This window comes from Sorex fumeus, unplaced genomic scaffold, assembly GCF_029834395.1.
Source record: "Sorex fumeus unplaced genomic scaffold, SorFum_2.1 ptg000229l, whole genome shotgun sequence".
In the NCBI taxonomy this organism is placed as follows: Eukaryota; Metazoa; Chordata; class Mammalia; order Eulipotyphla; family Soricidae; genus Sorex; species Sorex fumeus.
The window spans coordinates 180,809-192,500 of NW_026606286.1; the positions used below are offsets into that span (position 1 = coordinate 180,809).

At 54.3% G+C, this 11,692-nt stretch overlaps 1 protein-coding gene across 1 annotated transcript in view; it reads left to right on the forward strand.

Moving 5' to 3' along the window:
• Positions 1-6,532, forward strand: part of LOC130017881 (arylsulfatase H-like) — a 65,776-nt gene extending 59,244 nt beyond the window's left edge. The window contains 2 exon segments of the mRNA XM_056108648.1: positions 1,705-1,826; positions 6,162-6,532. Coding sequence (XP_055964623.1) covers positions 1,705-1,826; positions 6,162-6,532 — 493 coding nt within the window.
• Positions 6,533-11,692: the final 5,160 nt, after the last annotated feature.

Here is an 11,692-nt window from a genome sequence, read left to right on the forward strand (position 1 = left end):
CCTCCTTTCCTCTTCCTCCTTTTCCTTATCCTCCCCTCCTCCATCTCTCCTCCCCCCTTCTTCCTCTTTCTTTTCTTCTTCTCTCCTCTCACCTCCTCCTTTCATTCCCCTTCGACGCTTCTTTCCCACTTCCCCTTCTCCCCCCCTTTCCTCTCCACCTCTCACTCCTCCTCATCTCTGTCTCATTTTCCCCTTCTTCCTCTCCTTTCTCCTCTCCCTCCTCTTCTCCGTCCCTCTCTTCTCCCTTGTCCTGTTGGAAGATCAGCACCTGCCCTACTGAAGCTCCCTGAGCCCCTGGAACGTGGGGACGGTCTGTCTTTCTGGGACGAGGGTCCTCAAAGATGCTTGCACGCTGTGTGGCCAAGCCCAAACACACACACACACACACACACACACACACACACACACACACACGGGCCGTAGACTCGTACCTACAGGGCAGAGTTGTTTTGGGATAGTGCAGGGGTGTCACAACGAGATGGATTAGGTGCTGATTCCGAGCTGGAAAGGAGAAGTAGAAGGAGAAAACGAAGATGGAGAAAAAGAAGAGGAGGAGGAGGAGGAGAAGATGAAGAAGAAGAAGAAGAAGAAGGAGGAGGAGGAGGAGGAGAAGAAGAGAAGGAGAAAGAGAAGAAGAAGAGGAGGAGGAGAGAAGAAAAGAAGAAGAAAGAGATGGAGGAGGAAAATTAGAAGGAGGAGATGAAGGAAAAGAAGGAGGAGGAGGAGGATGAAGAGAATACGGATAAGAATGAGGAGGATTGGAGGAGGAGATGGAGGAGAAGAAGAGGAAGATGAGAAGAAGGAGGAGGAAGAGGAGAACGAGGCAGAGGAGGAGGATGAAAAGAATGAGGGGGAGAATGAGGAGGAAGAGGAGGAGCAGGATGAAGAGAAGGAGGAGGAGAAGTAACACGAGGAGGAGGAGGAGGGACGGAGGAGAAAGAGAAGGAGGAGGAAAAGAAGAAAAAGGCGGAGGAGGAGGAGGAAAATGAGAAGGAGGAGATAAAGGAGGAAGAGGAGGACAAAGGGAATGAAAATAAGAATGAGGAGGAGAAGAGGAAGATGAAAAGAAGGAGGAGAATGAGGCAGAAGAGAAGGAGAAGGAGAAAGAATGAGGATAAGGAACACAGTGAGGCAGGGGAGGAAGAAGAGAAGGCAGAGAAGAAGAGGAGGGGAGGAGGAAAATGAGGAGGAGGAAGAAAAGGAGAATGGGGCAGAGGAGGAGGAAGAGTGGAGGAGGACAAAGAGAATGAGGAAAAGAATGTGGAGGAGGAAGGGGAAGATGAGGAGGAAGACGAGAAGGAGAAAGAAGGAAAGTTGGAGAAGAGGGAGAAGAAGGAAGACGAACAGGAAGTCGAGAAGGAGGAGGATGAGGAAAAGGAGAAGGAGGAGTGAATTCTGCGGTTCCAAGGGCTACCACGAGGTGTCACGGGCTCTCCACGAGCCCACGCACAGGTGGGACAATGAGCTTTGCAGGTGTGTGGCCTCTTGGTCGTCTCAAGCCCCCTGGCCACCGGTCGAAGCCACAAGCCCCGCGGATAGGTGGTCAGGGAACGCCCCGCCTACATCCGAGGCAGGGTTTGGGGGCTTTCCCGCGTGAACCCGGCAGCCTGGAGGGTCCGGGAGCTGGCACCAGGAAGAGTCCCAGCCCCCGGTCTCCACCGCTGGTTGTCACCAGACGGTCAGCCTGTCCCCCTCGCCCCACAGAAAGATCGACGGGCGCAATCTGATGCCACTGCTCGAGGGGCGGGTGTCCCACTCGGAGCACGAGTTTCTCTTCCACTACTGCGGGGTCTACCTGCACGCCGCCCGCTGGTACCAGAAGGACTGTGAGTATAAGGCGGTGGTCCGGCATCGTGGCGGGGGATGGGGGCCGTCCAGACACTTCCCTGGCTCTGGGTCTTGGGGGGGGGGGTCTGAGGGGCGTGTGTGTGAGAGAGAGACCGAGACAGAGAGACACACAGAGACATAGAGAAAGAGAGAGAGAGAGAGAAAGAGAGAGAGAGCACTTGCTGGCTGGCATTGGGGGCTCTCATTGGGACCTTTCCCTATCTCTTGGTCTTGGTGGAAATTATGAAGGCTGTGTGTGTGTGTGTGTGTGAGAGAGAGAGAGAGAGACAGAGAGACAGAGAGACAGACAGACAGAGACAGATGGAAAGAGAGACAGAGCACTGCTTGGCTGGTTGTGTGTGTGTGAGAGAGAGAGAGACAGAGAGCACTGCTTGGCTGGCATTGTGGGGCCCCCATTGGGACACTCTTGTCTCTTGATCTTGGGGGAAGTTGTGAGGGGTTTGTGTGTTTGTGTGTATGTGAGAGAGAGAGAGAGACAAAGAGAGAGAGAGTGTCTGGATGGCATTGGGGGGCCACCTTAAGGACCTTTCCTGATGTTGGGGGGAGTTATGAAGGGTGTGTGTATGTGTGTGTGTGTGTGTGTGTGTGAGAGAGAGAGAGAGAGAGAGAGAGAGAGTACTGGCTGGCTGGCATTGGGGACCCCCATCAAGACCCTTTCCTTTCTCTTGATCTGGGCAGGAGTTATGAGGGTGTGTGTGTGTGTGTGTGTGTGTGTGTGTGTGTGTGTGTGTGATCGCCAGCTGGCTGGCATTGGGGGCCCCCATTGGGATATTTCCTGTCGCTTGATCTTGGGGGAAGTTCTGAGGGGTTTCTGTGTGTGTGTGTGTGTGTGTGTGTGTGTGTGTGTGTGTGTGTGTGTGAAAGAGAGAGAGAGAGACAGAGACAGAGACAGAGAGAGACAGAGAGAGAGAGACAGAGTGTGTCTGGATGGCATTGGGGGCCCCCATCAGGACCCTTCCCTGTCTCTTCATGTTGGAGGGAGTTATGAGGTGTGTGCGTATGTGTGTGTGTGCATGTGTGTGTATCTGTGTCCGTGTCTGTCACTGTGTTTGTGTGTGTGTGTGATCACCATCTGGCTGGCATTGGGGGCCCCCATTGGGACACTCTTGTCTCTTGATCTTGGGGGAAGTTCTGAGGAGTTTGTGTGTGTGTGTGTGTGAGAGAGAGCGACAAAGAGAAAGAGACAAAGAGAGAGTGTGTCTGGATGGCATTGGGGGACCCCATTAGGACCCTTCCCTGTCTCTTGATGTTGGAGGGAGTTATGAAGGGGGTGTGTGTGTGTGTGTGTGTGTGTGTGTGAGAGAGAGAGAGAGAGAGACAGAGACAGAGACAGGGACAGAGAAAGAGCACCGGCTGACTGGCATTGGGGTGTGTGTGTGTGTGTGTGTGTGTGTGAGAGAGAGAGACAGAGACAGAGACAGAGACAGAGAAAGAGCACCGGCTGACTGGCATTGGGGGCCTCATCGGGACCTTTTCCTGTCTCTTGATCTGGGCAGGAGTTATGAGGGTGTGTGTGTGTGTGTGTCTGTGTCTGTGTCTGTGTCTGTCTGTGTCTGTCTGTGTGTCTTTGTGAATGTGTGTGTGTGTGTGATCACCAGCTGGTTGGCATCGGGGGGCCATAATCAGCACCCTTCCCTGTCTCTTGATCTTGGAAGGAGTTATGAGGGTGTGTGTGTGTGTGTGTGTGTCTGTGTCTGTGTGTCTTTGTGAATCTGTATGTGTGTGTGTGTGTATGTGTGTGTGTGATCACCATCTGGCTGGCATTGGGGGCCCCCACTGGAACACTTCCTGTCTCTTGATCTTGGGGGAAGTTCTGAGTAGTTTGTGTGTGTGTGTGTGAGAGTGTGTGTGTGTGTGTGTGTGTGTGTGTGATCAGCTGGTTGGCATCGGGGGTCCATAATCAGGACCCTTTCCTGTCTCTTGATCTTGGAAGGAGTTATCAGGGTGTGTGTGTGTGTGTGTCTGCGTCTGTCTGTGTGTGTTTGTGAATCTGTGTTTGTAAATCTGTGTGTGTGTGTGTGTGTGTGACACTGGCATGTGTGCATGTGTGTGTACCCTCAGCCACCTGGAGGGGTTGGGAGTAAGGGAGAGGAAGAGCCAGGGGCGGACACAGAGAGAATCACATCCGTGCACCTCGAACCCATCCTTTCCCTGGGGGTGAATTCTCTGCCCATCTCTCCTTCTGCCCAAGGGACAGACGCCCGCCCGCCGTGCTGTCTGTCCTGCCTCTGGGGATCCCGTTTCCGGATTCTTCCCTTGTGGGACTTGAGTCTCAGTGAAGCTCGAATGCTGCTTGCCCGGCTTGCACGCGTGTGCGTCTTCAACTAGCGTGTGCGAGAGTAGTCGGTCATGGGAAACAGAACCCGGCCCCTCCTCTTTCGAGTCAAGTCTGCTAGCTAAAGCCACACCTTGAGGAAAAGTCATGGAACAAAATCGTGCTCCAACCCCCAAAACAAAACACTCTGATTTTCTGTTGCTTTGGGGTCCAACTTGGCGATGCCCAGGGGTCCCTGATTTTGTGTTGCTTTGGGGTCCCACCTGGCGATGCCCAGGGGTCCCTGAGTTTGTGTTGCTTTGGGGTCCCACCTGGTGATGCCCAGGGGTCCCTGATTTTGTGTTGCTTTGGGGTCCCACCTGGCGATGCCCAGGGGTCCCTGATTTTGTGTTGCTTTGGGGTCCCACCTGGCGATGCCCAGGGGCCCCCGATTTTGTGTTGCTTTGGGGTCCCACTGGCGATGCCCAGGGGTCCCTGAGTTTGTGTTGCTTTGGGGTCCCACTGGCGATGCCCAGGGGTCCCTGATTTTGTGTTGCTTTGGGGTCCCACTGGCGATGCCCAGGGGTCCCTGAGTTTGTGTTGCTTTGGGGTCCCACTGGCGATGCCCAGGGGTCCCTGATTTTCTGTTGCTTTGGGGTCCCACCTGGCGATGCCCAGGGGTCCCTGAGTTTGTGTTGCTTTGGGGTCCCACCTGGTGATGTCCAGGGGCCCCTGATTTGTGTTGCTTTGGGGTCCCACCTGGCGATGCCCAGGGGTCCCTGAGTTTGTGTTGCTTTGGGGTCCCACTGGCGATGCCCAGGGGCCCCTGATTTGTGTTGCTTTGGGGTCCCACCTGGCGATGCCCAGGGGTCCCTGAGTTTGTGTTGCTTTGGGGTCCCACCTGGTGATGCCCAGGGGCCCCTGATTTGTGTTGCTTTGGGGTCCCACCTGGCGATGCCCAGGGGTCCCTGATTTTGTGTTGCTTTGGGGTCCCACCTGGTGATGCCCAGGGGCCCCTGATTTGTGTTGCTTTGGGGTCCCACCTGGCGATGCCCAGGGGTCCCTGATTTTGTGTTGCTCTGGGGTCCCACTGGCGATGCCCAGGGGCCCCTGATTTGTGTTACTTTGGGGTCCCACCTGGCGATGCCCAGGGGTCCCTGATTTTGTGTTGCTCTGGGGTCCCACTGGCGATGCCCAGGGGTCCCTGATTTTGTGTTGCTTTGGCGTCCCACTGGCGATGCCCAGGGGTCCCTGAGTTTGTGTTGCTTTGGGGTCCCACTGGCGATGCCCAGGGGTCCCTGATTTTCTGTTGCTTTGGGGTCCCACCTGGCGATGCCCAGGGGTCCCTGAGTTTGTGTTGCTTTGGGGTCCCACTGGCGATGCCCAGGGGTCCCTGAGTTTCTGTTGCTTTGGGGTCCCACTGGCGATGCCCAGGGGTCCCTGATTTTCTGTTGCTTTGGGGTCCCACTGGCGATGCCCAGGGGTCCCTGAGTTTCTGTTGCTTTGGGGTCCCACCTGGCGATGCCCAGGGGTCCCTGAGTTTGTGTTGCTTTGGGGTCCCACCTGGCGATGCCCTGGGGTCCCTCCTGGCTCTGTGCTCAGGAATCATTCCTGGCAGTGCTCAGGGGAGCCTATGGATTGCCGGGCACCGAACCCGGGTCAGCTGCCCTGCAAAGCAAGCTCTCTCCCCGCTATCCATCGTATCTTTCTGTCCCGGACTCCCGAATGTTGCTCTGGTCATCAAACAGAGAGAATCTAGTGCAAAGAATTCCAGAAGGGCCGGTGTGACCGTGGAGCGGGGAGGGGGCTTGCCTGGCCCACAGCTGATCAGGGTGCGATGCCCGGCATCCCAATGGGACCCCAAGCTCATCTGGAAACAGAATGAAGGAGGAGGGGAAGGAATGGGAATGGCAGGGGAGGAGGGGTGGGAGGGTTGGTGTGATACCCCCCGGTGGTGGCCATGACCTCCGAGACAGGGGCCCTTCAACGGGTGCAGCCGGTCCCAAGGGCCTCCACCCACCCACCCACCACCCAGCCCTCCCCGCCCGCCTCCTTGCAGGTGCCACGGTGTGGAAGATCCACTTCGTGACGCCCCGCTCCTCGCCCGAGGGGTCGGGCGCCTGCCACGCCAGCGGCCTGTGCCCCTGCTGGGGGCCGGCCGTGACCCGCCACGACCCCCCGCTGCTCTTCGACGTGTCCCGGGACCCGTCGGAGCAGCACCCGCTGAGCCCCGACAACGAGGTGCTGTTCGACTCGGTGCTGCGGAAGGTGGAGGCGGCCGTGCGCGCCCACCGGGCCACCCTGTCCCCGGCCCCCCGGCAGCTGTCGGCCTTCGGAAGCCTCTGGAAGCCGTGGCTGCAACCGTGCTGTGGCTGTTTTCCCTTCTGCGGCTGTGACAAGGAGGACAGCGCCTTCCCCGCTGCACGGTGACACCAGACCCGGCTCAGCCCACCCTCCTGCCCGCCCTGGGCAGCTCCCACGGGGCCGGGCCCGCGTCTCCAAGCCACAAGTGCCACGTGCCAGGCAGCAGTCTTCCCTGCCGAGCCCCAAGATTGTATTTTTCTGGAGGGGGGTGCTTGGGTGGGTCTGCACGGAGGCGTCTGTCCTGGTGGGCCAGGGGGAGCCCACGGGATGCCGGGGATGGAACAACACAGAGCTCTCGTGGGCAAAGCCAGCACTCTCCTGGCTGTGCTCGCTGCCTTCTCTTTGTTCTTGAATCACTTTGAGACACAGTTACAAAGCTTTCAGGTTGGAGTTTCAGTCGTACCATGATGGAACCCCCATCCGTCCACCAGTGCCCATTCCCCACCACCAATGTCCCCAGTATCCCCCCCCATCCCATCCCTCCCCCTACCTCCATGGCAGACAGTCTCCCCCAGACTCTCTCTGTACTCTGGGGCAACATGGTTTGCAATACAGAGACTTTATCAATACGGATCCAATACACATCACGTTGGGTCCTTGGTCTACTCTCAGCACACATCTCCCATCCCGAGCGACCCCTCCAACCCTCCCTGACTCAGTGACCCCTTCTCCATCCCAGCCGCCTTCTCCCCCGCTCATGAGGCCGACATCCACCCATGCGGCAATCTCCCTGGCCCTGGTCTCGACTGTTCTTGAGAGTCAGTCTCGTATTACATTATTTTATTATATTGAATCACCATAAGATGCAGTTACCAAACTTTCATGTTTGAGTTTCAGTCATACAATGATGGGACCCCCATCCCTCCAGCAGTGCCCATTCCCCACCACCAATGTCCCCAGTATCCCCCCATCCCATCCCTCCCCCTGCCTCCAGGGCAGACAATCTCCCCCAGACTCTCTCTCGACTTTGGGGCATCAGGGTTTGCAATACAGACACTGAGATCAATACGGATCCAATACACATCATGTTGGGTCCTTGATCTACTCTCAGTACACATCTCCTATCCCGAGCAATCCTTCCATCCCTCCCTGACTCAGTGACCCCTTCTCCATCCCAGCTGCCTTCTCCCCCAGCTCATAAGTTGGGCGTCCATCCATGGAGCAATCTTCCTGGCCCTTGTCTCTACTGTTCTTGGGTATTAGTCTCCTATTATGTCATTTTATATCATACCAATGAGTGCAGTTCCTTTTTTTGGAGGGAGAGGGGGGTCATGCCCGGCGATGCACAGGGGTTCCTCCTGGCTCTTCACTCAGGAATTACTCCTGGTGGTGTTCAGGGGACCCTATGGGATGCTGGGAATTGAACCCGGGTTGGCCACGTGCGAGGCTAACGCCCTACCTGCTGTGCTATTTAGCCCCCGAGTGCAATCCTTCTATGTCCCTGTCTTTCTGACTCATGTCACTCAGCATGGTATTGTCCATGACCACCCACTTATAAGCAAATGTCATGACTTTATCTTTTTCTCACAGCTGCGTACTATTCCACTGTGTAGACGGACCAAAGTTTCTTTGATGTATTTTATGTATTTATTCTTTTGCCCTTTTTTGGAGTCACACCTGGCAATGCACACCAGGGAGTGCTCCTGGCTTTGCACTTAAGGAACGACTCCTGGCTGTGCTTGGAGGGCCCTATGGGATGCTGGGAATCGAACCCAGGTTGGCTGAGTGCAAGGCAAATGCTCCAGCCCCCATGTATTTTATTTTTAATGTCATATCTTTCTTTTTTGGGGGGGGTCCTCACACCTGCAATGCTCAGGGGTTACCCCTGGCTTTGCACTTAGGAATTACTCCTGGCGCTGCTCAGGAGACCATGTGGGATGCTGGCCATCGAACCTGGGTCGGCCGCCTGCAAGGCAAACGCCTCACCCGCTCTACTACTGCTCTGGTCCCTGTCTTGTCCTTGTTAAGGCAACCATCAACTCACCCCCAACTCTTTTTAAGGTTTTTCTTATTTTTTTTCTTTCCTTAAAAAAAATTTTTTTTATTGAATATCCATGAGATGGACCATGACAAAGTTGTCCATGATTGGGTTTCAGGCATACAAGGATCCAACCCCCATCCCTCCACCAGTGTACTTTTCCCATCACCAATATTCCCAGGTTCCCTCCTGCCACCCCCCAAGACCCCAGCCTGCCTCTGGGGCAGACACCTCTCTCTCTCTCTCTCTCTCTCTCTCTCTCTCTCTCTCTCTCTCTCTCTCTCTCTCTCCCCCCCTCTCACTCTCTCACTCTTGCTCTCTCGTTCTTTCACTCTCTTTCTCTCTCCCTTCATGCATCACGTTTTGCATATACAGGCGCTAAGAGGTCATCAGTTCATTGGTTTTACCAAACTCCCCTTTCCTTATGCCCTTGTGGTGTTCCTTGGAGTTCCGGGGAGCGATCACACCGGAAAAGCTGGTTTTTGACTCTTTCTGCTCTGGGGACCACTCCTGGTGATGGTCAGGGGTGATGGCGGGGCTTGGGGGACCGAAACCAAGCTTTGATCTTTGCTTTGTCACTTGCCCGGCAAGGACCCGACCTGGTACTCTTTCACTCCGATCCCCAAGATCCTATTTGTAATCTTTTCGGTTTTAATTGGTCAATTTTTGAAAAGTGTAACCAGCACCCTTCCTCTTGGCTCTGCGGTTCCTTGGAAATAAAGCTCTCCATGGCCTTTTCTGATTGTTTCTGTTGTTTGTTTTCTCAGTCCTGTCCCATCCTGGGGAGGCTTCCCCTGTCCTGGTCCAGCTCAGGGGTCACTCCTGGCCGTGCACGGTGAGGTCTTTGGGGAGCTGGGGATGGGATTGAGCTGGTCTCGGTTGCGTGCCAGGCTGGCGCTGTCCGAGACGTCCTATCACTCCGCCATTTGGATGCAATGACCAGACAGGACCAGAGGCAGTTCCTGCATCACAAATGACCTTGCACCCAGCCCACACTGGGTCTACTCCAACTCGTGATTTACTAGGTGGCCTAAAAGGGATTAATTGGACTCGGACTTGGTGGTGATGGGGGGAGTGATGTATATATATGGACGTGTTTGCATATATGTGCAGTGCGCCCCTGTAGTTTGACATCGCTTTGTCCTTTCTCCACAAGGAGCTTAGGTTTATCTGGTTACACCCATCACAGTGCTCCTGAGGCATTTCCGTTCCATTGTGTTTATCTGTAAATTCTTCCCTATGCTCTTCTCCACAACCAGTTTTCCCCCTAATCAGACTCTGTTAACTTGTAAGGTTAGATTCCTCAGAAATCTATGATTTTATATGTATGAGTGAAATATTGCCTTTCTCCTCTCCTTATGCCTTATCAACAGTTTACTTGAATGCAGTGTCCTTTTTTTCTATGATACAGGAAGACCGTTAACATGATGCTTTGTAACTTAGGATTTGATTGGCCTTGAATATTATTCACTCCCGGGCATCTGCTTTCTCGACTTAAGCCTCAGTTGCTCTTAGTTCCTAACACCCCAAAAGCAGGGTCCCGAAGAGGAACCGAATGGACCCAGGGCAAGCGGTGAGCTACCCTGGCATCGAAATGGGCCAGGCCAAAGTGCCACGATTCTTAACTATAAGTTAAGAGTTTGATCATAGACAAATGCTGTCATGATCCAAAGGTAACGACGAGACTAGGATCCTGCTAGGGGTGGGAAAGACTAACTGGCCTGAGCACTGTTGTCTGAGATCGAGATGGCCCTCGGAGAGCAATTCTATAAGTTTAATGTATTTCTTACTGTATCCATACAAAATGATTTATATTATATATGCTTATACGTTTGTTTGTTAGACAAGGAGAGGAGAAACACACCCATGGGAATCCGCTCTAGGGTGGATTGATCTGACAATGAGGATCTGTCCTAGGAGCGGATGTCCCCGAGGGAAAGAATTCTACCCCTATGTGTAATTATTACCCCAGCCCCTCATGCTTTGGGATTTAACTAGACTCTTAAGAGTGGGCTGGGAGATGAGGATCAGGATCGAGACTCCAGAGAAGGAGGATGAAGGGGGATGGAGAAGGAGAATGAAGTAGCATGGGGGAGGAAGAAGCCGAGGACGCAGAGGAGAGAGACCGGAGTGGATGGAGAGAGGATTGGAATCAACTGCGACAAAGACCAACCAGCCTGGCCCTCGTTTCCTTCCTTCGCCTGCCCATCACCTTCGACCTCCCCGGGGTGGGGAAACGCGGGCGGCGGGAGAGATAGAGCCACCGCCGCTGTGTGCTGTGCCCCTTTTTTGAGTTTACACACACCCCTGCTTGTATTCTAATTCTGCCAGGGCAAAATCCTTCCAGGACACCCTTACACAGGCCAATGATACTGTGCTCCTGTCTTTGAAATATGTACATTTTTTTGCTTTTGCTTAGACATTTGGTGCACCATCAATGGCATGAGAGCCTAGACTTACTTTTTTTTTTTTGGCTTTTTGGGTCACACCCGGCGATGACAGGGGTTCCTACTGGCTCTGCACTCAGGAATTACTCCTGGCGGTGCTCTGGGGACCCTGTGGGATGCTGGGAATCAAACTTGGGTCAGCCGCGTGCAAGGCAAACGCACTACCCGCTGGGCTATCACTCTAGCCCCTCTTCCTTCCTTCCTTCCTTCCTTCCTTCCTTCCTTCCTGTTCATCATCCCTCTCTCCCTCCCATCCTCCTCCATCCCTTCCTTCCTTCCTTCCCCAATTCTAACCTAACTTTCCTTCCTTCTCTCCCTCCTCCTTTCATCCCCCCTTCTCCTTTTCCTGCCTCTCCCCTTAATTTCTTTCTTTCCTTCTTCCCTCTCTCCTTTCTTCTCTTCCTTCCTTCCTTCCATCTTCCCTTCCTCCCTCTCTCCCTTCCTTCCTTCCTTCCTTCCTTCCTTCCTTCCTTCCTTCCTTCCATCTTCCCTTCCTCCCTCTCTCTCCCTTCCTTCCTTCCTTCTTTCTTTCTTTCTTTCTTTCTTTCTTTCTTTCTTTCTTTCCTTCCTTCCGTTTTTTGGGCCACACCTGGCGATAGTCAGGGCTCACTCCTAGCTCTGCGCTCAGGATAGCTAATGTGGGGGTCAGGGATGAGGAGGTGGGGGTGATGGGAGGGAACCTGGGGACCCTGGTGGTGGGAAATATGTCCTGGTGGAGGGAAGGGTGTTGGAACACTGTGTGACCAAAACCTGACCGGGAGCGTCGTTGTAAGGGTCTATCTCACAGTGACTCAATAAAAA